Below are 24,548 nucleotides of genomic sequence, written 5' to 3' on the forward strand. Positions count from 1 at the left end.
TTTTCTTTTTTTTTTTTTTTTTTTTTTTTTTTTTTTTTTTTTTTAAAAAAAAAAATTCATAGTTATAGTCATATTAATAAGCATGTTGCATATATATAATGAATATGTATTATTTATTTATATTAAACATCAAATGAAACTTGAACATTAGCATTGCTCGTCTGAACAGTAAGGTCCCCTTTATCACCTGTACCTTTTCTAACACCTTGCTTAAGATAGCTAATATTATATTCATATTCAATATTATCTTCACCATCAATTAGAACTTCTCCATGAGATGTGCTGAAAACAAATCTTCCTCCAAATCTATTTGGCTTTAGAAACCTGTTAATATACATATACATATTCATTAATATTTATATATATATATATATATATATATACCATATGTAGATTTATGTCAGCATTACTTGTTAACACATTCACTTTATTATTTTTGTCTCCAAGAATAGAAAGTGAAATGGGCGCATTTGAAGTTTGAGTCAATATTTGAGTTTTAGCTTGTATTGAATCTATGAACAACTTCCCGTTAGAGGTACGAATCGAGACATGATCAGCGACAATATTGCCCAGTTGAATAGCTTGATTACTGGATTCGATAAAGATAGTATCATGTGCATATATTTCACTTGAGGCCCTGATATGACCATTTACATTCTTAATCTGAACCTCTCTTTTAGCTTCGACTCGATCAGTAGCGACAATCATACTATTACTATTCTCTAGCATCACTGAATCCTCTGCTACCAGGCGTCCAACCTTAAGTTTGCCCTGTGTTGTAGCTAAACGAAGGATACTCCCAGTCCAATCCTTCATAGCCAATTCGCCATTAGACGTCTTGATTTCCATATGATCGACATGAGTCACAGAGGGGTGCAGTTGCACTTCAACATTTTTCACGTTCATTACGAATCGTTCAATAGTAGAGGGGATCCTAATTTCGAGGTGAACACTGATACATTCGTCATCTAACCGCTGAGCCATCTCTGGAGGCATTCGTAAGACTACCTGCATAGTCTCTCCATCTCTATTCGTCATAAACGTCATCTGATCAGCAAGTTCTGGTGGATACATAGCAATATCAGTCAAGATCATGCCTTCATTATCGGTTGATAGTATCGTTATTAGGCCACCCGAGACACGACCTTCAATGGTAAGTTCAAGGTTTTTCTCGAAATGAAAGATTCGGGGGACACCCTTCCAGATAACTGCATTACTTTGACAAATGCTGTTGGGGGGTAATGAAGGGCCTATAAAGCGATCACTGTATTTATAAGCGATGAGCCAAATCAAGATACCTAAAAAGATATATTTAAACCATTTACGGCAACAGCCAGGGTTATTCTGAATATGAATAGGAAGTGTCTGTACGGTTGTGAGGGGAGTAGAAGAATGTTCATGACGAGTCAATCTGGACTGTTGTTGATAATTATCAACAAGGTCTAAACAAGATATAGAATGAATGAAAAAAAAAATATGAGACTTGTTTTGTATAAATACATAAATGTATATAACGTGATACAATGTTACAACATATCCTTACAAGGAGTATTTTGTTTCCAATTTGTATTCACGTCTTCACTTAGTAAGCCAGTTTGCTGTTCAATACTATTTCTAATGGAGTCATAGCCTCCGTTAGTTGATGAGTTTTCAGGAAGAGAGTAGGGGGGTGGCGGTGGCGAAAACTTGGAGGCTGTTGCTTCATCGAGTTTATGGATGACTTGATTGGATGAAACAAAAGAAGTATCATTACCACTATCGGTGTAATCTAAGTTATTATATTTAATATTATGTATTTAAGCTTTATTTTGAATATTCATGTTTTTTTTTTTTAAAAAAAAAAAAAAAAAATACCAGGTTGATTATAATACGATTTTGAATTGTTAGACATAATGAAGAAAAAGAAAGAGAGAAAATAACAATAATAATAACAGGAATGAATAAATGAAAAATAAATAAGGGGGAGGGGAGAGGTGAAGTAACACTTTACTCCTTTTTTTTTTTCTTTTTTCGTTTGTTTAAATGTATAAAACTGCAGAAGCATTTGTTGTTTCAATATAAACTTCAATATCAGTTTTGACGCCATGTCTATTATATGTGCCTGATTTCTTACAGTGTTTGTCCTTGTTTAATGTCAACATACCGTCACTTTGACTTGTAATAACAGAGGCAGAACCTGAAGAATTAGACTTTAGTTCAAAATATCCAGAAAATGTCTTTGGTAAGTGCACAGCAATAGGGGCATTTGATGTTTCAATAAAAATTTTAGCATGATCACCCATTTCATCCAAATAAACATTTACAGAGGCGTTAGATGTGATAACCGATAACATATCCTTAACTTTGACGTGGCGTAAAAATACAGGCCCATTCTTTGTTGTTAATTCAATTCGTTTCGATTGAATGAGTGTATTGTCAAAGGTTAAAGGTGCATTGCTAATTTTAATCATAAGTTTATCTTGAGCAATTAATGATGTACCATTGACTCGAAAACAACCATTACTTGTGTTAACATGAATCTCAGATGAATGAAGCTCACCATCAACTGTGATATGGCCATTAGAGGCATTAAGATCGATCAACTCCTTAGCTATTAATGAACCCTGCACCTCTATATGACCATTTGAAGTTTGAAGCTCGCATTTATGACCAGACCAACTATGTTCATAAATAAGAGGGCTATTTGATTGCTTCTTACACAAAACATTATTGTTCTCTGTTGATCGTGATGATTTATTTTCATCAGTCATTTGATAAGCTGATAAGTTACTAAAAGAAGAAGAAGAAGAAGAAGAGGAAGGAGAGGAAGGAGAGGAAGGAGAGGAATTACTAATTGATTCACCAGATCCATCATATTTTCTTAGACCTCTTTGTTCTCTACGTAATTTTCTGCGTTCCTGGCGTTGTTCTCTTTTTAAATTTTTTCTGCTTCGGATATTCTCTTTTCTTTCCACATAATGATTAATAATTCCACCAACTAAGCCAGTAGCTATAGCAGATGGCTGTGGATTTGCTTTAAATGGTTGTATTAGATTAGCAGTTAGCCCAATTATACCTCCAATTTTACTTTGACTAACACGGTCAATGTTAGATGAATGTAATTGATCCGGTAACCCTGACTGTTCGTAAACTGTGTCTGCTTGTTGTTGTTGAGTTGACCTATTATTATTAGAGGAGGGAATAAATTCGGAAGTTTCGTCTTCAGGTGTATAAGGTGGAGGAGGCTCACTTTTAGAAAAAAAAAAAAAAAAAAAGTTAATGCACTTTTTTGATTTATTGCAAGTATAGTTGTAAATTTACAGTGGTGCTTTTTCTTCTGTATTACTATATCTGGACACTATAAAACTATATGAATATTTTTATAGTTTTAATTATTTATTAGTCATACTACTCCTTACTTTCTTTATATATATATAAATAAAATATATAGAACAGAAAAAGAAAGGGAGAATTACTTTATTTCATAAAAAAATCATGCTTTTATATTCTTGTTTCATTTATTTTCGCCAAGCCGAACATTAACCAATCAGAGCCAAAAAATAAACAATCATATTCGGTGAATATTATCCTAAATTGGTCAGATTGTTAAGATTAAACATTTTTTTTTTTTATTATTTCTATAAATTAAAATTTATAAAGCGACCTATGGGCACACAATATCTTTATTGTATTGGATTGCCCAGGTCAGTTCAAATTATGTGAAAAAAAGTATCTAAAAATCCTCTTATGGGACAAGAGGTAAAAAGGTAAAGGAAAGGAAGAAGAGAAGGTGAAAAAGAAAGGGGAATATTGCTAACAAGTTTAAAGAGACAACCAGTTGAGTCATTTCCTGCCTGGATCAAGAAGTGGGTCAGATTGTTACAAATTTCATCGTTATAAAATCCAAAATTATCAGTAAAAGTACATTAACAGAATAGTATAATACTTTGTTGCAAACATGGAGCGGACGCCACAAGAAATAGAAAGGAAAAAAAAAAAAGGTTATGCATATCGAAATAGATCGTCTTTCATTATTATTCAGTTAAATAACTCTAAGAAAAAAGAAAAGTATATATTTCTCGGATAACATACTGCACAATCTATTCCATCCTCATTTTCAAATACATCATCATCAAAGACAATGTGTAAAAGTTGCATATTTTATTATTTACAGTATTTAATATGTAGTATTTTACGATATGATATATACAAATGATACAGACAATTTTTTTTTTTTTTTTTTTTTTTTTTTTACACAAAGCGTATTTGCCCAGCAGATTCCCAACTAGTACTTGTTACTTCATTATTGAACCCACTTCCATCCAGAGCAACTACATCAGAATCTGTATAATAATTGGTATTTCCTATATATTCAATGCCTTGATTTTGCCTATATGACAACGTTATTATATAAATTGCTTATATCATTTAATGTAAAGAAAAGAAAACTTACTTTTTACGCTCCTCTTCTGACTTGGCCACACCTACAGCCATCGTCTTCTTTTTCATAGCATGATGACTTCCTTCTTTATTTCCATCACAATTACCAGCATGCGTCAATATATCTAATGAAGAGAAAAAAAGATAACAAAGAGGACACTGTACTCTCTTTGTCGCTGTATTATTTCTTCTTGTATTTGAGGTAGCAAATAATCTCTTTGATTTCTGACCATTCATGATATAGTTAATATAATCTTCCAAGTCAGCCTCAGCTTCGTCATATTCTTCATCACTATACGATGGTTGCTCATTCTCTACAGTAGTTGATGTAGATGATATAGAAGGCTTTGATATACTTGGCTGTTGTTTTTCTCTTTTTAAACATGTTGTGAGCCTTTCATGAGAAGGTGAATAATCTGTTGTACTTTTTATTATATTTAGAAAGTTGTTGTCTTCTTCTTTTTCATCATCATCTGATGAGGAAGAAAGAGGATCTAAATCAAAAGTATATACTTGTTCTTCCTCTTGTTCAGTTGTATTTTGACTAAAGATTAAAGGAAATAGTTTATGATCATCGTCTAATGCTTTCGAATCATTATAATTTGTTAATCTGGCGGCATCTTTTTTTCGACTACTTCTACTACTAGTAGTAGTAGTAGTAGTAGAAGTATTATGATGAGCGGAGTATTTATTTTTATGAACAGCAAGAAGTGGATTCCTCTTTTTTTTTATCTTGTCACGTAGATTAACTCTAATTTTATCGACACGTTGAAAGAGTTTATTGACATCAACTTTTGACGATGGTGCCTTTTTTGATACATCTGTTAATAGTTCGGCTAATAATCGTGACTCATCATTATTTTTTTGAGTGTTATTGGAACGTAGTCCTTTTTTAACTTCCAATGGCAATCTTAGTGGAACACTTAAAATTTGAATTTCATCTTCATTATCGGAATCAATTATAATTATGTCTTTTTCCATAATAAGTTTATATAGGAGAGTGAACAACAACAACAACAACAACAAAAAAAAAAAAAAAAAAAAAAAAAAAAAAAAGTTAAACGCGTGGCTGTAAATATTCCATTATTTAAATTCCGTACATTAAACACGATTAAACAATCATTTATATATAAATTGCTGACGACCCATTGCGAGTACCTAATATCTATAGTATATTACATTGTCCTAAGCAGGTTATAATGAAAAGAATATCTAACACAGCTTTTCAAGAAAGAAAGAAAAAAAAAAGACAAGAATAGGCTGATATATTACCAAGTCAATAGCTCAATAATTCTGATAATAAGCTAATAAACTGGAATTAAGCAGTAGCTTATCAAGGACTCTCATATTTACACCATATTAAAAAGAAGAAAAAGATAGGAGATCATAAATAGCATAGACAAATAGATACACCTGATAACCGAGTTCATAATAATATAGGTGTAAGCATGGAAAGGGGTTATATTTGAGAGTCAATAATAGATATTATCCCATGTTCTTAAGATCCTCTAAATACAAATTCGTTATTATTCAGCTTAAAATTGATACAGAGACTATAGATTTTGAAAGCATAAAGACTACATATATTATCATGTTAGTATTTCTAATGCCTTCATTATAAATATAAAGAGTTATTTTGTTTAATTACATAATAAAACAGAAATTCCTTCCTTTTTTTTAAGATTTAAATTGTTCCAATTCAAATATATTATAGCAAATAATTGTATAATTACTACTACTACTACTACTACTATTAGAGAAATAAAAAGATATGCGTCATATTCCTTTTAACAAAACGATCTATTTAATATGTTTTAATAAATAATACATTTCAGACATGCTAAATACTATAATTACTCTAGTCTTACAAATTAAATTTATCAGACTAGAAGAAAGTAAATAATCTTCAATAAAATATAAAGGGATATTTATTAAGTGATAAAAGTATTAAAAGTTTACTTATCATGAACCTTTAAATATTTACATTTCTTTTCTTTGTCGAATGTGTATATATGTATATATATATAAAAAGGTACAAGGGATAGTATAAGATAATTATTATGGTATGCCATAACTACATACAGAATGTCTAATAGATAAATAATATAAATAAAGAAGAAAAAGGGAGGGAGGGAGGAAGATAAAACTGATTATATGTTATAATACAACAATAAATAATAATAATAATAATAATAAAGAATGATTAGAATTCAAAGGTTTCATGGAAAGCATCAAAGTTATGAATAATAGCTTGGTTGACGACGCTTTGAGTAAAGATATCAGAACCACAGGCGTGGGCAAAGACACGTCGATGAGCATTCACAGTCTTGATTTTATCCATCTCAACAGCAATATCAGGACGTTGACCATAAGTAATTCTGAAGCCTTCTAAACCTTCAAAGATATTGGGTCCTTCTTTCATACGTGTCGCAAAGACATTCACCGTAAGGTGGATAGGAGAAATTGAAGTCTTACATTTTTCAACCCAGTAATGGAACATATCCATATAACTGTGAATTTCATCTATGTATATATATAAGAATAAGTATTACTTGATCGAAATAAAATAAAATAAAATAAAATAAAATAAAATAGGTTTTACCAGTAACACGAAGGGACCAAGTTAAATAGATATGGTCAGTAGCAATTGTACGTATACCACGATTTCTTCGTTCAACAATATCCTTGATCATACACAAGGCGGGTGTGATACCGACACCAGTAGCAAAGAGAGCCACGACAGGATAATCTTGATATTGAAGTTGTGGGCCAAAGGGACCATCGATATAGACTTTAAGATTCTTATTATCAGAGGAGGAGGAGGAGGAGGCAGCATTCAAGAGATCCTTTGTCTTTTGCCCAAGTGCTTTAATATGGAAGGTACCGATGACATGACTATCACCTCCGGAAGAGAAGAGATTGTTATTCGCACGACGACGTAAATTAGACAAGTCTGAAGTGATCGGTACATCTGTTAAACTATGAATAGAACCCTTTGAGATATCATGCTTTTTGTGTTCACTATGAACGAAGGAAGGTTCGATCTTGCTTCCTTTGTCTGTATTATTTAAAGAATGACCCACGATACGTTCTTCAATACCTTCTTCACTTGCTTGATCATTCCCAGAGAGACGAAAGTATTCAGAGATCGTAAATGGGTGCCAGTTGCCCCATTCCCAAAGCTTTTTACCATTTAAAATAAAGGCAGCGAAAACGTATTGACCAGGTCTAAAGTAGCGCATTGCCTTGTGTTCAAAGAAGACACGAACGACACCCTCTTGAGAATTAGTTTGTGGAACTACTTCTTCGACACGGACATGACTGGTCTTCATGAACCAAGATTGCCAAGTACGAATCACACGATCAGCAAACCAAAGAATAATACAAGGAATAAAGTAAGCAAAACAGGTATGTTCGTGCCAGCAAGAGAAAATAACTGCTACTATCAAAAAGATAACATGGGACCAGTAAAATATTTCGAAATATCTGCGACGGACCCATTCAATGGAAGTGATAAATATTAGAAGGAAAGCAAACATAGCAATAGATCCAGTGGTGTACTCTTCATTTCTGAAGAGTGCATCTTTTACTACCCATCTTCTTCTATAACCTACAATCCTAATAACATTAAAAATAGAATAAATAAATAAAATTCGAAGATATGTATATACATATTTTTTTTTAAAAAAAAAAGGAAAAAGTTTGGAAATATATACTTACATACGCCAAATAAAATGAGGAAAGTACTCGGCTAAACCAATACGGGATATAATACGATGAAAAGGAATTAATTCTTCAAAAGTTAAACCAGAGATTTTAGGTAGGAGTGAGTTACGTTGAGCCAAAAAGAAAACAAAACCCCAGTTAGCCATACCAATAAAAGCAGCGCGACGATCAAATAAACCAATAGGAGGAATTTCATAAGCTTTATTAAATGTAAATGGAGCAAAGAAAAGAAAGATCAAGTTGATGATAATAAACAAAGTTATACCCAGAACATGTTTAATGGCCATTAGATTAGTAACCCAGGGGATGCGGACCATATAGTCGAGACTCTTCCAGTATTTTGATAGCGGCAGATCTTTAACGACATTATCTTCTTTACCGTTAATTCGACTCTTTCTAACATAGTAAATACGGAGTCTATTTAACTGGTAACCAATACAGTATATTGTAAAGAGACCCCAAAAGAAAAAGGTATATGCCATTCCAGCCTGATGGAACTGAGATGTTGTTCTAATAGTATAAACCATGATATGTATAATTTATAAAATATCAGATATTATATTATTCGTTTATTTTAATATATAACGCAATAAAAAATAATGAATATCAAATTATTATATCTTCTAATTCTCTTAGAGTTTGATATAATATAATAATATATGTATGTATATATATAAAAAAAAGAAATAAAATAATAATAATAAAAAAAAAAGACTCTGGAACAAACATATAAAATTTTTCTTTATATATACAAAAAAAAATAGTTGTAAGGATTTGTTATTACTATTAGCTAAATGAATGCAAGATCCAATCAAACGCGTCTGATTTAAACTAAATTATCTGATTTTAGTCATTTTATCTGATCTCATTCCCCGCGCCTGGGATAAATATAATATTTATTGACTATAAATGACGGGGGTGGGGGATAAAAACAAAAAAAAAAAAAAGGACGGTAATAAACTCAGTTTACTGTATAACCAAAAAAAAAAAAAAAAAAAAGAGAAACATATAATTAAGGCCCGGTAGATTACACTATTATATACGTTTCTGTCTCCGTATGATATTAGAGGAAAAAAAAATTATTTGACATCTTGTAAACTTTAGTATCCGATATAAACTTTTTATAGTTAAGATCTACATAAAGAAAAGAGGAGAACTATATTCAGTTTTAGTTTTAACAGATTAGGATATAAATTTCTTTTGTTTTTATTTTCCTGTTAGATACATAAACAATAAATAAGATTAAAGTTGTACATGGAATTATCAGATCATTCTATTTTATAGCTCTTTTTTTTTTTAAGTCTGAACGGTTAGATTTCCGAAAAAAAAAGTGTACATCTTTTTTTTTTTTTTTGATATTGTGTAATAAGGAACACAAAAAGATATATCAAGTATACGATAAAAAAGGAACTGATACACATACACAAAAAAAAGTATATACAATTTTATAATCCTCGATTATAAAAAATTATGACTGTTTTAGGTAAAATGTTAATATTTGAAAATCTGTAGCAAAGGAATAGAAACTTGTGAATATTCTATCTATCAATTTTTTTATTTTATTTTATTTTATTTTTTTTTAAATGTAAGCATGTATTGCTTTTTTACTTGTAATAATATGTGACACATATACACATTTTATAAATCCGCTTTAAATAATAATAAAAAAAGAAATGAACTCAACTTTATCCACTGATTTTATATGTTAAGCTTCTTTCAAACGTGATATTCGAAACATTATATTAATATATACATATATAAAAAAAATTTTTTTTTTGACGATTAGCCCCGATATACCAGATAAAATATGTAAGTATTAGTTGTACTAAAATGCATATATTAAACACTTGTATTTATTATTTAGATGCTGTGCCTTAAAAAGTGAATGCAAATAATCTATTATATTCATTATTGCAGATATTATATGCATATAGCTTATGATTTACATAACATAGATGAGTATTGATTGAAAAAAAAATAATAATAATTCATTTAAAGAACAGCAAAAAGATCCTATTCCGGTATTTTACAATTTATTTAATAATAAAGGTTAAAAATTCCAAATTAATCTATTTGTGTTATCTTATAATCAGATCGCTTTTTTATCAGAATGTACAAACGTTAATGGCTGATCCAATTTTTTTTTAAATCTGATAAATGATTATTTCCAATTTTTATTTTTTTTTATTTTTATTTTTTTTTATTTTTTTTTATTTTTATTTTTATTTTTATTTTTATTTTTATTTTTATTTTTATTTTTATTTTTATTTTATTTTTATTTTTATTTTTATTTTTATTTTTATTTTTATTTTTATTTTTATTTTTTTTTATTTTTAAAAAATTAGTAGTATAAAACTGAAATGCAAATTATAAATTCAAGTCTTTTAAATAATTGAAGGACACTTAATATTTCACTTTTATTCTTTTCTATCTCCTTATACAATGCTATAGTGATTACATTATTATAAAAGACTAATGTATATATATATTTTTGTGTATACATAAATAAAATGATCCCATTTTATTCTCTTTATACAGTACGATGGTGGTACAGTAATACTAAAAAAAAAAATTCATTTGTAAAGTAAACTTCTTTCTTTATTGTGTTAAAGCAGTTTTTCTCTTCTTATTTTTCCTTTTCTTATTGGTTGATAATGAGTTATTATTATTATTAATAAAAGGCGATTTTCTCTTATTTTGTTGCTCTATTGTTATTGACGAATCATCTTCTTTTCTAATAAAACAGGATACAAAAAATCCATTTATTAAATCTTCTGCAGGAATTGTACGAACTAAGCGATCAGCAAGATCTAAAAAATACAATAAAATTTTTAGATATAAAGAAAGTATACACATATTCTTTTTACCTTTATTTCCTTCCATTTCTTTTGGAAGCCCTCTTCTATGCCAGGTAGATAAAACACTTTCTCGAGGCGCTAATTCAAATTCAGGATGTCTTTCTAACACTGTCTTTACAACATGTTCATTTTCTTCAGGATGAATAGAACAAGTAGAGTAAACAATACGTTTAGCCTTTGGAACTATGTATATGTAGTATATTAGATATTACATTTTCAATTATTTCAGAGACTATTATCTTACATTTCATAGCATGTTCAATAACTGAGATTTGAAATTCTGAGAGGTTTTTTAATCTTTCCTCTTGAGTTGTTGCTTGTTCTTGAGTATTAGCTAAAAAAAAAAAAAGAATAAGAATAAAAGTTCAGATTAATCTAGTCATGGCCTTATTCCTTAGTTATACCTCCATTTTCATCATCATTGTCATCTACAAGATGATCTAATCTACTAATAATGCCTGATCCAGAACAAGAAGGATCCAATAAAAGATATTCAACCTGGTAAAATAAATAAATAAATATAAATAGTCATATTATTTCCTCGTATCTCTGACTTACATTAGAAAATTGTGTATCAAGGGGATCTGCGTCAAGAAAGGAACCATGAACAGGTGTAATATCTGATAAAAAAAAAGTATTTAGTCCCCCCCCTTATATTTATCTATATTGCCCTGTCTACTTTACTTTTACATCCAGCTTTAGTTGTTAATTTTTTTAATAATCCCAAACGTCGAGCATCAAGATCAAAAGCCCAAATCTTGCCTGTATTTTTCATTAAAGCAGAAAGATGAGATGTCTTATTACCTGGTGCAGCGCAGGCATCAATGGCATGCGCTCCTTGTGGTACCTGACAGACATGTGCAGGGAAACAAGATGCTTTATCCTGTATATATACCAATATTAGATCAAGTTATAATATGTATTTACTTCAAGTCTGCATATATAATTACTTGTAATATAATGTGTCCTGAAACATAGAGAGGATGTGCATGAAAATCTGTCTTGGGGTGAAATATAAGCATGTCATGAAGATGAGCATCAACACAAAATTCTTTTGGCCTAAACAAAGTATGAATAAGTCATTATTTTATCTTATTTGTTAGAGTCTAGTTTACTTTAATATATCAAGTTTCTCTGGATAATTAATTAGCACATAGCCTTCCTTTTGGAATGTTTGAACTGCTTTCTCTACAGATAATTTATGCTCATTCACTCGAACATATCTTGGAATAAGCACTATAATAATAAAATATATCCATAAAGTAAGCTATATGCTTTTCATGTTTATTCTTTATCTATTTATTATACCTGCATTTTTTACTTTTTCACTTACTAAGTCATCATTAGAAAGTACGCCTCTTTTGACCTTGATTTTAATTAGTTCAGCTTTTAGTCGGCTTTGATGGCGCATTACGCATTGCTTTAAAGGCACATCGTTACGGACAGTGATGCCTCGTTTAGTAAATAATAAATCATGTATTAAAACAAGTGCGAGTGATCGTTTTAACTTGAAAAAAGAAAAGAAAAGAAAAAAAAAAAAACGTCAACATATACACATATTCTATAAAGGTTTTCTTTTTCTATACCTTTTTTCAATTTCACAAATTTTAGTAGCATCAATGATTTCATTTAAAACTTGTTTATCTGAAAAATAAAAATAGATATGTGTATAAGATGGATCTATTTTATTTTATTTTCTTTTATAGATCTACCACAACTAATTTACATTTTAAAGTTTCACAAACAAGAGCATACATCTTTTTTTTATCCCATACTTTCGGATCGCCAATGACTAATCCTTTAATAGTTCCTTCATGTCTTGCTAGTTTGTCAAGAATGCGACCTGCATGTTGGTAGAAATTCATAATGAATTCACTGGTTTCAAAAAAAAAAAAAAAAAAAAAAAAAAAAAAATTAAAATCATCTTGACTGCGTTTTTTATTATAAAAAATGAAATATTGCTTACAAAAAAAAAAAAAAAAAAAAATTAAAACTTCCTCTTATTGTCCTTTCATATTGCAGAATTGATAAATATTATAAATTAATTATTACTGATTTTTAGCTTGACAAAAGTGTAAAGTAATAACGATTAATCGCAATAATTACATGTTTTGAAATAAAACGTATATTGTCACATTGATTTTATCTATCTCCTCTCCCTCTTTTTTTTGTTTTAAAGAAAAAAGAGCAACTTCTTATTATATGATATTTTAGGTGTAGAATTGCTCAATTCAATGATTCTATTTGTTTACTGAATCATGCATTGTAAATACTAATTCAATTATAAGCCCATGATTAAAGACACATTACCTTCAACTATTTACAAAACAGCACTCTTATAAATCGTTTATTTTATCTGTTCACACATTTATATACCATCCCTCATAGTTTATACCTATTGTCGTTCTTATCTAATAAAGATAAAAGAATAATGTCAACATAAATCAAACAATTTGCATTCAAACTCAGTTCAGTGATGACATACATCCTAATAAAAAAAGGGGGGTCCATCAAAGTGTGGGGCAAAATAAAACTATCTCTTTTTTTTTTTTTTTTTTTTTTTTTTGCTGAGAGCATTTACCAACTTACTTTAATATTTTTATCTTTCTTTTTTCTTATATAAAAAAAAGGAAATACATATATACAAAATGGCATTTCGAGCAGCTACTCAACGTGCATTGAATACACGAGCCATGATTCAATTAACTCGTCAACCTATCACTTTAACAGCCGTTCGTCCTCAATCAACAATAAATACTGGAGAAATTCTTGAAGATCCTCAAATTGGCGATTATCCCAACTTGCCTCGTAAATCTGCTCAAGCAAGAGGTCCTTATGGTTGGTGGGATCCACAAGACAAACGTAATTTCGGCGAAACTGTAATGATTATATTTTAAAAACAAAAAAAAAAAAAAAGTAAATGACTTAAACTCCAATTTTTTTTTTGCCACTTTATATATTATAGGTTCATGAAGAAGATGAATTGTTTGGTGTTTGGGCACCTGATCTTCATCATTATAGCCCTTATAAAGCAGCTGCACAATTAGCATTAGCTGCCTCTATTTTTGTCGGTTTTACTGGTTTAATTTATATGACTTATCCTGAAAAACCTGCAGTAATATATATATATATATATATACACATATATTATGTATGCGTATATAGTTTTATGGACTAATTAAAATGTTATGATTAGGTTCCACGTACTTATCCTTATAATGGATTAGCAGAAGAATTTGGTGCTCGTGAAGGAGATATTCGTCCTCGTGGAGTAAAGTATTCCCTTTGTTTAGTAAAATGATATATTAATAGTTATTTTGTTATAATAGGCTCGTGTAGGAAAAGACGATCATGAAGAGTAATCAGATTTTTTTTTCGATATTTTATAATAAAATTGTGTTTTCGTATAATAAAGATGACAACTAAATTGGTTATAAAATAATTAGAGAGAAATGGGGTGTGTGTATATAATTCGGATTTCAATTCTTTCTTCTTTTGTTTCTGAAAAAAAAAAAAGAAACTTCTGTTCAGAAAATTATTGTTTTTATTTATTTTATCCTCTCCTTTTTTATTCTTTTTTCTTTTCTTTTTTTTTCCCTTTAATTAAAAATGAAAATTATTCCAATTAGTGTCCTCAAAGATAATTATTCTTATATTCTTATTGATGACAAATCAAAAGAGGCAGCTGTTATTGACCCAGTTGAACCTATTAAAATATTGAATGTCATTAGTCAAACAGGGTCCAAGTTAACAAGGTAGATAAAGATAGATAAAGATAAAATCATGAAAGAGAACTAATAATCAAGTAAATTTTAAAAAAAAAAGCGTCTTTACAACACATCATCATTGGGATCATGCAGGTGGAAATATTGAACTAATAGGTAACATAATTAAATAGATATACATATATTTTGAAAATGCTGTAAAAAAAGAAAAAAAAAAAAAAAAAGAAAAGAAAAAATAAATAAATAAACAAAAATTAACAACGCACGGACTCATGTAACACACATCTATATACGTACACATAATGTAGCCAAAAAGCCTGGATTAGCAGTTTATGGTGCAGATGCACGTATACCAGAAATTAATTATGTTTGCAAAGATCATGAAGAATTTAAATTGGGTTCCTTAACAATTACACCACTTCATACACCGTGTCACACAAAGGGTCATGTTTGTTATTATGTTGTAGATCCTACTACAGGTGAAAAAGCAGTATTTACTGGCGAGTAAAGTAATAGAGTATGTGTACCGTATAGAATGTTATACTAATATATATTTTATATATATTTTACTATTTACAGCACTCTATTTATTGGAGGTGTAGGTAAATTCTTTGAAGGGGATGCTAGAGACATGTATAGAATTTTGTTTCATGTACTTTTGAAATTACCTGATGAAACATGGGTTTACTGTGGACATGAATATACAAAAAATAATTTAAAGGTATGTATATATATGTGTGTGTATATATATGTGTATATGTATATATATATATGTGTATATGTATATGAATATATGTATACATATATATATATATAAGTGAGTGATAATGGATATGAGTAAAATAGAAAAAAAAATTGTATATGTAATGTAAGTTATATTAGTTTGCATTGACTGTTGAGCCTCATAATGAAGCGCTTATTGGAAAATGGAATTGGTGCCAAGATAAACTGATTACAGTACCTTCAACTATTGGACAAGAAAAGATGTATAATCCTTTCCTTAGAGTTAATGAACATTCATTACAAATTGTAGCAGGAAAATCAGATCCTGTTGAAGTATTACATACTTTAAGAGAAATGAAAAATAATTTTTAAAATTTATAAACAAAATATATACAAATATTTATTCTTTTAATTAGTAGAATTCATTAAATGCTCATGCTCTTCATCTTTTTCTTGTTCAATTAAAGGTTTATAAATGGAAGGATTATCAGAATAGACAGTAGACCAACGACCTAGTTTAGGTCTCTTTCTATGCGAACTCTTATTTTCCTTTGTCTGAGTAACAACAAGTTCATCGTCACTATGACATGTTGTTGCTTTATGAGGATGATTTGCTTCATCGGTTCGATACATTTCGTATTCTATACGTTCTGTTGATAATGCCTGTAATCTTCTTTGTCGTTCAATGTTCTCTTCATTCATCCTAAGGGCCTCATCGTCATGATATCGATTCCAAGACATGACTACATCATCACTTTGATTATGTAAAGGAGGAGGTGGCATAGGAGGTGGCTGATATGTGGTGCCTCCAACAAAATCTGTTGATAGATGTGACTGAGATAAATCCAATGGATGAATGACTAGAACTGAGTTTCGATTTGAAGCAGAGGAAAGCATTGATTTTCGATTATCTAAATTTTTCTTAGCACGTTTACGTTTTGCAATTTCATCAAATAGTCTTTGACGTTGTTGATACATGGCACTTGAGATTTCTTGTTTCTCATTGCTGTCGTCGTTGTCGTTGTCGTCATCTTTTGGTAAAGGGAAATCAACTTTATGATAAGTAATAGAAGAGACTCTTTTATCTCTTCTTACAGACTCATCTTCATCAGACCATTCATCTTTAAAGAGATCTTTTGTATTTTGATGTGTTAATTTACGTTGATAAGTAATAATAACGAGTAAACAAAGAAGCTATATACGTGTATACACGCATATTATAGGTTAGGTTAGGTTAGGTTAGGTTGGACCATCTATTAGACTTGTTTAACATGGGCTTAAACTTACAGAAAATAGACTATAAATAACCCATGAAGTTAATCTTTCAGTTGCAAAACGTTTCCATTGATTTGAACAGTGGATATAGATTTGCTTCATTTCAGATGTATCTTCATATCCCAAGGACCACCAAAAGAGTCGAGATGAATCTCGTTGTAGACAACTGTCCATTAGAATAGGTCTATAAGAGATAAATAGTAAAAGTAGATGAACAAGTCCAATAACAAAGTGAATACATAGAACGATAACAAGTCCAATCATATAAACTGTGAATCCTCCAAAATTTCTCTATACAATAGTTTTAATAAAAAGACAAGGATAATGCTGCTATAAACATAGACAAATACCATTGAATTAACAATAAGTCCATATATACTCCAAACACTAATGATACCCATAAATATTAAATAAGTATAGAAATCTCCCATTTTCAATTCCTTAACCCAATCTATACCATGCAAAAAAAAAAAAAAAAAAAAAAAAAAAAAAAAAAAAAAGCAAGAGTTGATATTAAGCTTCTTTCTTTTACTGTCCACGTATTTTATACCTTTTAAAAAGACCAAATCTATTGCAATCAATACAGGCCCTATTGCCTATACGTTATGCATATTAATATGTAGTACAATAATAGACTATGTTACTTACTATAAGAAATAGAATAGCAATATAAGTTAATAAATGTGAGGTCAAGCATCGACTAAGCCAGTTATTCATTACAAAAAGAGATATATTTATATATATTTGTATATAAAAGAACAAATATTTAAATATGTAATATAATCTGCTATTGTTATTATTTTTTTTTTTTTTTTTTTTTAAGAAAGAAAAGATGGCTTAATGATTGACGGTGTTTCAGTCATTTTACAATCATTTTTACACTGACATCTATTTCTCATTATCCATACAAATATACATTTTTTATTACTACTTATTAATCAAGATCTTCGTTAGGTTTTGCTCCACCACCTAGTAAGGCGTTTGTAGGAACAGGACCATTATTGCCTCCAAATAAATTAGCCATCATCTCTTGAAGCATATTGCCTTGTTTTCTAGGTTTGGGAATATTGAAAAATACAAGTCCAATATCTTGAATAAGCTAAAGTATTTTACTCATTAAGTATCCTTATTTATCATGTAACTTTTGTTTTATCTTATTTTTACCTCAACAAAGTTATTATCACTTTCATAAAGACCTGCATATTTTGATTTAAGTTCCATAAACAAGTCTTTTCCATCCCTTTGAACTGTCAATAAGACTAATTGTGTAAGATTAATCCAAGAATCATTATAGATGATGTAAGGTGTGGGTGCATCTGCAGGTGCACGACGAACTTCAGATTTGTCTGCAACACCATGATTATCAGCTTCAATAAAGCTTGTATAAGCTAAATTAGCATGACGAATGTTTTTTTGAGCCAAAAGTCTATTCATAATTTCGGTTAATAAAAGTGAAAAGATTTACATTTTTCTTCTTTATATACTTTACTGGAAGACAATACGAGCAAGATATATTCCTTTAAGTACAATTTTTTCTTCTGTAGCCCATGCATAAGCAACTTTACCAATGACTTCAGCGCTATGATCAGTGCCTAAAAGTAAATGATCCTCTGCTAAACTATATTTTTTCTCTAATAAATATTGAGAAGGTTATTTCTTTACTTGTTAATTTTGAATTGCTTTTTTTTTTTATTTTTCTTTACCATTATAAAACATAGTGCCAACAAAGTCATGTAATTCAGGATCACCTTCTGGATAACTACCTTCTTCCTTTGTCCATCTATTAAAAAAATGGTTAGTAATAAATTCTATATATAAAATCATTGAATTCTTGTTTTTTTTCAGATTTACCTGAAAGCATTACTAATGAATGTCTTACGACCAACTTCATTGACTGGAAAAAGGTTCAAAATCTCAACAATTCGATCTTTTTTTTTTTTTTTAAAAAAATAAAATAAAATAAAATAAATATATTATATAAAAAAGAAGCTTTTCTTTATTTTCGTAATTACCCAAAGAAGCTTCATCAACAGGCAAATGGGCTAATCTATATGTATCAAGCATATAATTAGCTAAATCTGAACCAGAACCGTTTTGTTTATGTTGGAATAATAAAATAGCACCATCATGAAGTAAACGAATTGTATCTACATATTTAGCTTGTTTGTTATATCTACCAAAAGATTTTAGTTAATAAATGATTAAGAAAAAAAAAAATACGCGTTATGACTCGATAGTTAACCTTCTAGCAACAGTTCTGTACATTTGTTGTGCTTCATAATAATTGCCAGCATGAACTGATTCTCTTAGTTTTTGAAGTGTCTTTTCTACACCTTTACTTGTAGCCATTTTAATTATTATTATTGTTTTCTGAGAAAAAAAAAAAAAAAAGATAGAAGGCACAACAAAATATACTTTTTTTTTTTTTTTTTTTTATTAAACTCTGTCATTTAATTATCCAATGAAATAAAAAAGAAATTTCAGTAACAAATTAACTTTAGAAAAAAATAAATAAATCATGCATTGGTATTTGAACTAATAAAGAATTCAAAAGGAAAATGTTTTACGAAATCAAATTCTTTAACTTCCTTTTTTTATTTTTTTTTGTTTTTTTTTCTTCTTAAAAAAAATGCCATCTTTATTAGCAAGGACAATTGCATTATTAAATAATAACGCAAAATCTACTTCTAATAATAGTTTCTCTTTTGAAAATGAATCAAGAATATCACTTGGTGAAGAAATAGATATTGATACTTTATCTAATATGAATATTATAGAACATTACCAAATGAAGAGACCTCAGTATGGGATGCCTCCTATAAAACAAGAGCGTCAGTTGATGCAGTTTCCTACAAAATTATCTCTTCAGAAGAATGACAATCAGGAAAGACAATCACAATTAGTAAACAAAACGCCATCTAAACCAAAACTGACACAAAACAAAAAGACGTTATCAAAGCAACTTCAACCAATAACCACTTTACCCTCTCACCTTCAGCCATTTACACATCAAACAGCTTCTCATACTACTACTACTACTACTACTACTATTCATACTCCTCCTCTCACTCCGTACCCTACCATTTGGAAGGCTGCTGAACAAGGGGATATAAAGGCTCTTCAACACCATATTCATACCACGAAACTTGATACTGCTATCTTACTGAATCTTCGTGATCCAGAGACAGACTGTACTCTGTTACATCTAGCCATCTCTTCTCCACATTATTCCCATAACCCACAGCTCTTGCTTCAAGTCCTCCAATTGCTCCTTCAACATGGTGCTGATGTGACCCTTAGCAATATCTATAACGTTCAGCCCATTCATATGATGGCTCATCATCATCGGAACACTGCCTATGACTTGATCACATTAGCCTTGGATAACGGTGCTAATCCAAATGCTCGTGATGGTGACGGTTGGACCCCGCTTCATTACATCACCCGTTTCTGTGGCCCCGCAGATCGTCAACGGTTAATTGATTTACTCCTAAGTCGTGGCGCTGACCTTAACCTAACCGATTCACACCACAAGACACCCCTCTTTGGCCTATTAGCGAATGATGACGATGTGATCTCCCTGAGTGTCTTGATTCAGCGTGGGACGGATCTCTGTCAGAGAGGTGAGTTCCTAGATCCCGTCCAGAGAATCACACGAAGGGGTACAGTTCTGTTACAAGCAGCTCGATATGGTCGTTTCGGTTGTTTACAATTCTTGATCTGTAGCTCTATCTCAGTTCTACAGTTGCGTCGTGCTGTCAGTCGCGATGAACTTACCTATGCTCTCGCTTTAGTCAACGAACGAGCCGCTAGGGATCCTAATGAAGGAAAGAAATTTGAAAAGATGCTGATCTTATTACAAGGATTAGAGGATAGATTCATGAAGGACCCCCTGTCGTTTTTGAATTGTCAGAGACCCCACTTACAGAAGAAGAAGAAGAAAGAACCTATTACTACTACCGTTTCGTCCTCCATGTCAGTCAATGGAAGATCCCTGAAATCAATGCTCGGTAGCATTCATAGAAGGAAACCAGAGGAAGGTGTACTCGTTGACTCTAAACCCTCTGCTAGTAAAATATTAATGAGAAAAGTAAGTCGTATGATGATACGAAGATCAAAAAGTGTTGAGACACAAACCATACAGCAACCATCAGATAATACTATTTTTACTGATCTTAGAGCAGAAGATACCTCCACAAAATAAAACCTTTATATATATATATAACATAGGATGCTTTATTATTATTATTGTTAAATAAATAAATAAATAATGTATACGTTTACTAATTGCTAATCAATTTACATGCAAGAATACGATCAGGAATATAGGGAGAATATCCTAATTGCCAATCTGTTTCTTCTTCATTCTTAGTTATCTTTCTTTCCCATCTAAGTTGGTCCAATGTCCTTTCTATAATCTCAGTATTGTTATCTTTCTCTTGCCTTTTATCATACGCTCTTTCGGCAAGACCCCAAAGATGGTCTTTCACTTTTCGTGGTCTTAGGATCGTCTTTTGATTTTTATCAATACCCTGAAGAATTTCTCGCAAGTCATCAGGACCATAACATTGTCCAATATCATAAATAGCAATAATTTGAACTATCAGTATACCTTGAACATGATCTTTACGCCATCTTACTTTAAACCCATTCCAAACCAGTGTATCATCAATCACTTGACTATACGTTATTTCTTTCTGTCCATGTAAATCATCTTGAACTAATACCTCCTTGCTCTTTAAAGATAAAAGTGTTGCGCATAAAGGATTATCTTCCCTATAAAAAAAAAAAAAAAAAAAAAGGAGAGAAAGAGAGAGAGAGCGAAAGAGAGAATGAGTAAGTCTTTTTACTTTCTTTTCTTTTTTTTTTTTTTTTTTTTTACTTGAATTCAATCTGAATAGGTCTTTCTAAATTTTTTTTACATATCAATTGATAATCTTTTAGAAACTGTAAAAATAAATTGTGAATACAAGTGGATGTTAACTTTACAACACCTAATTCAGTAATCTGATCTCTATGCTGCTTTGTTCCACGACTATAAAACCACAAGTCATTTTTATTTAATGACAATAAAGCTAGAATGGTAGTCGTTTGCTGAGTATCATTGCGATTAGATAATAAATAATCCTCGATACGAATATGATGCGTATTTTTTAGCCACTCTTGACGTTGTGTATAATTAGACTGTATCTGTTGTAACGAACATTCAATTGTCTTGACTTGATTTAGAGTTGAGGGCAGAGGATGTACAAAGGACGTCGTCAATAGGCGCTGTTGCTTTTGTTGCATATGAGGATGATAAAGTGGTTTCGTCTGCGACTGCTTTCTTTTTTGTGGAATAAATAAATCTGGAGAGTCTAAAATTGATTGAGGGATAGTATCATCATGAACTGGATTCATTTTAAACGTAGATTGTTGTTGTTGTTGTTGAACAAAAGGACTGGTATGGGTGATAGCTGTATGTACATTATCGATTTGCCATTTTGAAATAGATGTTAACGTTTGATGTTCTTGATCTTGATCTGATAATAATTCGTCTATTTCTTCTTCTTCACTATGATCACTCATCATTGAAAAGCTCCATTCATTCCTTTTTGGATTCTTGAATAATGATGATACTGTATCATCAGCTACTACAGTCTCTTGATAAGAGTCTGTCTTTGTATCGATTGATTTATCTGAGACGCTTGAGGTTATCTGGTTTGTTTCATTATTTTGATAAGGCTCTATCTCTTTGTTCGAATGTGCTACTGTATCTTTCATAGATTCTTTATTTGGCTCGAACGGTAATGTACTCTGCCTTAAAGAAAAGAAATCAGTATTGGCGGGATAGGCTTCATTTAGAATCCTTTCGATGAGATTATATACAAGTTGTTTATTATGTAATAAAATTGTTGTTTTATTAGGTTCAATATTGACTAAGTATAGCAGACAGAATGTTAATATATATACATACATATATATATATATATGTATATGCTTCTACTATACCATCATATTCATTAGGGGCTATCTGAATATCAAGATAAATAAACGGGTTCTTTCTTCTAGTTATTTCTGATGACAATCCAATCGCTTGACGATATCTATCTCTAATCATAGATATAGCATATTTTAATTCAGATTTTACATAATTGATTGGTCTTTGATTAACGTAGACAAAGATTCGATCTTCCTTTAAAATAACAGAGGGATCTGTAACAAAGTCAGGTTTATGAATCATTTACTTGTTTGTGTATAGTATTTACCTGAATTTGATTTGGGTATAATCATATCTATAGTCAATGTAGGATGCTGTGGATCAGTTTCGATATATCGATTTACCATTTGGCGTAATTGAAAACCATAAAGGATAGCCAACGTATCTTCAATAGAATGCGCAATAGGCCTGGTCCAAACTTGGTTTTGAGTATTAAGAATGTTATAAAATGAAAATCTAATTTTGGGATAGGCAAGTGCATATTTGATTAACAACTCTTGTTGTATCTTTTTTATATGTTGTAAAGCATTCTTAGTAGCTAATTGTCGTCTTACAGGTAAATTATAAAATGGCTTATATACAGTGATCATTGTCCCAGTTGTAGGAAATACGTTTATAGGTTTATCTCTATAATAACGAAATTTATTAGATACTAGTTTTGTTGTTATATATACAAATATATATATAAACCGTATTTATATTACTTTGAGAGGTCTCCCTTTTTATTGATCTCATATTGTCTACCAATAACATCTGTTTTTGTTCTTGTCGTAAGTACAACTTTGTCTGAGATGGTGCATATAGAATTAAGTGCTTCACCACGAAAACCAAAAGTCAAGGTAGATTCTAAATCTTCAAATGTGGTCAATTTAGAAGTAAAATGTCTCTTTGCTACATAAAGTCTATCTTTTTCTTCAATTCCATCACCGTTATCTTTTATCTATAAAATACATGGAATTGATAAATATCGTTTTATTTACAGTTCACAGTTAATTACTTGTATTGATTCGATTCCATTATTAATAAAAACTAATTCAATTGAAGTTGCATTGGCATCAATGGAATTTCTTTAAATTTAAATGTTAATATATATATATATATATATATATCATAGTATCTATTTTGACTCATTACTCTAATAGTTCTTTTGTTATTGATTCTATATCAACAATAACTTGACCCGAATGTAAATTTCTTACAGTGGCTTTATCAAGTACTTTAATTGTCATTTAAAGAAGAAAAAGAAAAAAAAAAAAAAAAAATCAAATATGACAATCGGGCTTTTATTTTCAAATTTAAGCCAATTGTTTCCAAATAAACAAATATCAAATGATTAGAAAAAGAAAAAGGCATAAGGAAGCTAACAAAATAGTGTAATTTATTATATAATAAATAGAGTAAGATATCTGCAACTATCTTATGGCTGTATTAGAAATTAGCAACAATAATAAGAGAAAATAGTATGTATGTGTATGATGCATGTCACCACTGTCCTCCTCTTTGCTTTATTATCGTTTAAGAAAAGATATTTTTAAGCTTTTTTTTTCTGGTATTGTATTATGTTACACATATAAATTCTGAAGAAAAAAAAAAGCATTACAATGTAAGCGAAGTATTACAAGAATGTTTATGATCTACTTTTGTAACATAACATTATTATTTGCATAAGAAGCAAACTATTATTATATTGTCTATAAATAACGTCATCATTAATAATAATAGTCTTTGTTTCAATGCATCATTTTGTATGTTATAAAACAATTCTTTGATAAAAACGTCATACGATTATATAACTAGCTCTTTTCTTTTTTTTTTTTTCAAGTCGTGCTTTAATTTTGCTTT

The 24,548-nt window shown here is 30.0% G+C and overlaps 12 protein-coding genes across 12 annotated transcripts; 3 read left to right on the forward strand and 9 right to left on the reverse strand.

Moving 5' to 3' along the window:
- Window positions 1-25: 25 nt before the first annotated feature.
- On the reverse strand, window positions 26-1,276 carry BX663DRAFT_261474 (uncharacterized protein). Its single transcript, XM_051521908.1, has 2 exons — window positions 411-1,276; window positions 26-324 (listed from the first exon to the last, which is right to left on the reverse strand). The coding sequence occupies exons 1-2, from the start codon at window positions 1,093-1,095 to the stop codon at window positions 317-319; spliced, it is 693 nt and encodes a 230-aa protein (XP_051378363.1). The 5' UTR covers window positions 1,096-1,276; the 3' UTR covers window positions 26-316.
- A 580-nt stretch (window positions 1,277-1,856) lies between these two features.
- On the reverse strand, window positions 1,857-3,433 carry BX663DRAFT_525111 (uncharacterized protein). Its single transcript, XM_051529717.1, has 3 exons — window positions 3,399-3,433; window positions 3,301-3,337; window positions 1,857-3,228 (listed from the first exon to the last, which is right to left on the reverse strand). Coding segments are annotated over exons 1-3 (1,248 nt in total). The 5' UTR covers window positions 3,400-3,433; the 3' UTR covers window positions 1,857-2,018.
- Window positions 3,434-4,221: 788 nt separating this feature from the next.
- On the reverse strand, window positions 4,222-5,452 carry BX663DRAFT_525113 (uncharacterized protein). The gene is made up of 2 exons (XM_051529718.1): window positions 4,433-5,452; window positions 4,222-4,369 (listed from the first exon to the last, which is right to left on the reverse strand). Exons 1-2 carry the CDS (start codon window positions 5,398-5,400, stop codon window positions 4,231-4,233), a joined length of 1,107 nt encoding a protein of 368 aa, XP_051378365.1. The 5' UTR covers window positions 5,401-5,452; the 3' UTR covers window positions 4,222-4,230.
- Window positions 5,453-6,453: 1,001 nt separating this feature from the next.
- On the reverse strand, window positions 6,454-8,838 carry BX663DRAFT_461927 (ferric reductase like transmembrane component-domain-containing protein). The gene is made up of 3 exons (XM_051523961.1): window positions 8,140-8,838; window positions 7,022-8,037; window positions 6,454-6,942 (listed from the first exon to the last, which is right to left on the reverse strand). Exons 1-3 carry the CDS (start codon window positions 8,670-8,672, stop codon window positions 6,623-6,625), a joined length of 1,869 nt encoding a protein of 622 aa, XP_051378366.1. The 5' UTR covers window positions 8,673-8,838; the 3' UTR covers window positions 6,454-6,622.
- A 1,633-nt stretch (window positions 8,839-10,471) lies between these two features.
- On the reverse strand, window positions 10,472-12,880 carry BX663DRAFT_525116 (S-adenosyl-L-methionine-dependent methyltransferase). Its single transcript, XM_051529719.1, has 11 exons — window positions 12,730-12,880; window positions 12,589-12,647; window positions 12,312-12,510; window positions 12,119-12,239; window positions 11,954-12,062; window positions 11,688-11,886; window positions 11,562-11,623; window positions 11,408-11,501; window positions 11,248-11,337; window positions 11,013-11,186; window positions 10,472-10,955 (listed from the first exon to the last, which is right to left on the reverse strand). Exons 1-11 carry the CDS (start codon window positions 12,866-12,868, stop codon window positions 10,744-10,746), a joined length of 1,458 nt encoding a protein of 485 aa, XP_051378367.1. The 5' UTR covers window positions 12,869-12,880; the 3' UTR covers window positions 10,472-10,743.
- A 669-nt stretch (window positions 12,881-13,549) lies between these two features.
- BX663DRAFT_525119 (uncharacterized protein) lies at window positions 13,550-14,422 on the forward strand. Its single transcript, XM_051529720.1, has 4 exons — window positions 13,550-13,882; window positions 13,969-14,118; window positions 14,200-14,274; window positions 14,333-14,422. The coding sequence occupies exons 1-4, from the start codon at window positions 13,652-13,654 to the stop codon at window positions 14,363-14,365; spliced, it is 489 nt and encodes a 162-aa protein (XP_051378368.1). The 5' UTR covers window positions 13,550-13,651; the 3' UTR covers window positions 14,366-14,422.
- A 190-nt stretch (window positions 14,423-14,612) lies between these two features.
- On the forward strand, window positions 14,613-15,823 carry BX663DRAFT_533370 (hydroxyacyl glutathione hydrolase; the record flags this gene model as incomplete). Its single annotated transcript, XM_051530521.1, has 5 exons — window positions 14,613-14,758; window positions 14,829-14,884; window positions 15,037-15,232; window positions 15,308-15,449; window positions 15,611-15,823. The coding sequence occupies 5 exons, from the start codon at window positions 14,613-14,615 to the stop codon at window positions 15,821-15,823; spliced, it is 753 nt and encodes a 250-aa protein (XP_051378369.1).
- Window positions 15,703-17,550, reverse strand: BX663DRAFT_261671 (uncharacterized protein). Its single transcript, XM_051521912.1, has 5 exons — window positions 17,375-17,550; window positions 17,277-17,322; window positions 17,077-17,177; window positions 16,739-17,017; window positions 15,703-16,645 (listed from the first exon to the last, which is right to left on the reverse strand). Exons 1-5 carry the CDS (start codon window positions 17,441-17,443, stop codon window positions 15,860-15,862), a joined length of 1,281 nt encoding a protein of 426 aa, XP_051378370.1. The 5' UTR covers window positions 17,444-17,550; the 3' UTR covers window positions 15,703-15,859.
- BX663DRAFT_480172 (uncharacterized protein) lies at window positions 17,480-19,101 on the reverse strand. Its single transcript, XM_051524332.1, has 7 exons — window positions 18,969-19,101; window positions 18,739-18,899; window positions 18,578-18,653; window positions 18,430-18,506; window positions 18,216-18,357; window positions 17,891-18,152; window positions 17,480-17,825 (listed from the first exon to the last, which is right to left on the reverse strand). The coding sequence occupies exons 1-7, from the start codon at window positions 19,073-19,075 to the stop codon at window positions 17,661-17,663; spliced, it is 990 nt and encodes a 329-aa protein (XP_051378371.1). The 5' UTR covers window positions 19,076-19,101; the 3' UTR covers window positions 17,480-17,660.
- Window positions 19,102-19,355: 254 nt separating this feature from the next.
- BX663DRAFT_525128 (ankyrin repeat-containing domain protein) lies at window positions 19,356-21,052 on the forward strand (the record flags this gene model as incomplete). Its single annotated transcript, XM_051529721.1, has 3 exons — window positions 19,356-20,796; window positions 20,906-20,985; window positions 21,030-21,052. 2 exons carry the CDS (start codon window positions 19,356-19,358, stop codon window positions 20,983-20,985), a joined length of 1,521 nt encoding a protein of 506 aa, XP_051378372.1. The 3' UTR covers window positions 21,030-21,052.
- Window positions 20,956-23,726, reverse strand: BX663DRAFT_525131 (DNA mismatch repair protein). Its single transcript, XM_051529722.1, has 5 exons — window positions 23,411-23,726; window positions 22,975-23,333; window positions 22,718-22,921; window positions 21,609-22,644; window positions 20,956-21,502 (listed from the first exon to the last, which is right to left on the reverse strand). Exons 2-5 carry the CDS (start codon window positions 23,294-23,296, stop codon window positions 21,010-21,012), a joined length of 2,055 nt encoding a protein of 684 aa, XP_051378373.1. The 5' UTR covers window positions 23,297-23,333; window positions 23,411-23,726; the 3' UTR covers window positions 20,956-21,009.
- BX663DRAFT_401137 (DNA mismatch repair protein pms1) lies at window positions 23,512-23,935 on the reverse strand (the record flags this gene model as incomplete). The annotated part of the gene is made up of 3 exons (XM_051522214.1): window positions 23,512-23,646; window positions 23,704-23,773; window positions 23,841-23,935. Coding segments are annotated over 3 exons (300 nt in total), but the record flags the coding sequence as incomplete, so codon positions are not given.
- Between the last annotated feature and the right edge of the window lie 613 nt (window positions 23,936-24,548).

The sequence above is a fragment of the Cokeromyces recurvatus genome (assembly GCF_025118155.1).
Source record: "Cokeromyces recurvatus strain NRRL 2243 chromosome Unknown BX663scaffold_41, whole genome shotgun sequence".
NCBI classification, from domain to species: Eukaryota; Fungi; Mucoromycota; class Mucoromycetes; order Mucorales; family Mucoraceae; genus Cokeromyces; species Cokeromyces recurvatus.

Bases quoted from the DNA above. Each gene is read 5' to 3' on its own strand.
- BX663DRAFT_261474 (XM_051521908.1), bottom strand. From the start codon at position 1,095: ATGATCTTGACTGATATTGCTATGTATCCACCAGAACTTGCTGATCAG.
- BX663DRAFT_525111 (XM_051529717.1), bottom strand. The intron at 3,229-3,300 runs GTAAATTTACAA...TTTTTCTAAAAG, and splicing joins ACAGAAGAAAAAGCACCACT to TGAGCCTCCTCCACCTTATA.
- BX663DRAFT_525113 (XM_051529718.1), bottom strand. From the start codon at position 5,400: ATGGAAAAAGACATAATTATAATTGATTCCGATAATGAAGATGAAATT. The intron at 4,370-4,432 runs GTAAGTTTTCTT...GTTGTCATATAG, and splicing joins TCAGAAGAGGAGCGTAAAAA to GCAAAATCAAGGCATTGAAT.
- BX663DRAFT_461927 (XM_051523961.1), bottom strand. From the start codon at position 8,672: ATGGTTTATACTATTAGAACAACATCTCAGTTCCATCAGGCTGGAATG. The intron at 8,038-8,139 runs GTAAGTATATAT...TAATGTTATTAG, and splicing joins CCTCATTTTATTTGGCGTAT to GATTGTAGGTTATAGAAGAA. The intron at 6,943-7,021 runs GTAAAACCTATT...ATATATACATAG, and splicing joins TTGGTCCCTTCGTGTTACTG to ATGAAATTCACAGTTATATG.
- BX663DRAFT_525116 (XM_051529719.1), bottom strand. From the start codon at position 12,868: ATGAATTTCTACCAACATGCAGGTCGCATTCTTGACAAACTAGCAAGA. The intron at 11,624-11,687 runs GTAAAGTAGACA...TTTTTTTATCAG, and splicing joins AACTAAAGCTGGATGTAAAA to ATATTACACCTGTTCATGGT. The intron at 11,187-11,247 runs GTAAGATAATAG...ACATATACATAG, and splicing joins TATTGAACATGCTATGAAAT to TTCCAAAGGCTAAACGTATT.
- BX663DRAFT_525119 (XM_051529720.1), top strand. From the start codon at position 13,652: ATGGCATTTCGAGCAGCTACTCAACGTGCATTGAATACACGAGCCATG. The intron at 13,883-13,968 runs GTAATGATTATA...TATATATTATAG, and splicing joins AACGTAATTTCGGCGAAACT to GTTCATGAAGAAGATGAATT. The intron at 14,119-14,199 runs GTAATATATATA...TGTTATGATTAG, and splicing joins CTTATCCTGAAAAACCTGCA to GTTCCACGTACTTATCCTTA.
- BX663DRAFT_261671 (XM_051521912.1), bottom strand. From the start codon at position 17,443: ATGAATAACTGGCTTAGTCGATGCTTGACCTCACATTTATTAACTTAT. The intron at 17,178-17,276 runs GTATAAAATACG...TGCATGGTATAG, and splicing joins AGATTTGGTCTTTTTAAAAG to ATTGGGTTAAGGAATTGAAA. The intron at 17,018-17,076 runs GTATTTGTCTAT...ACTATTGTATAG, and splicing joins GACTTATTGTTAATTCAATG to AGAAATTTTGGAGGATTCAC.
- BX663DRAFT_480172 (XM_051524332.1), bottom strand. From the start codon at position 19,075: ATGGCTACAAGTAAAGGTGTAGAAAAGACACTTCAAAAACTAAGAGAA. The intron at 18,358-18,429 runs GTAAAGAAAAAT...AATATTTATTAG, and splicing joins TGGCACTATGTTTTATAATG to AGAAAAAATATAGTTTAGCA. The intron at 17,826-17,890 runs GTAAAAATAAGA...AAAATACTTTAG, and splicing joins GTGATAATAACTTTGTTGAG to CTTATTCAAGATATTGGACT.
- BX663DRAFT_525131 (XM_051529722.1), bottom strand. From the start codon at position 23,296: ATGATCACTGTATATAAGCCATTTTATAATTTACCTGTAAGACGACAA. The intron at 22,922-22,974 runs GTAAATACTATA...ACTTTGTTACAG, and splicing joins TATACCCAAATCAAATTCAG to ATCCCTCTGTTATTTTAAAG. The intron at 22,645-22,717 runs GTATAGTAGAAG...TGCTATACTTAG, and splicing joins AGCCCCTAATGAATATGATG to TCAATATTGAACCTAATAAA.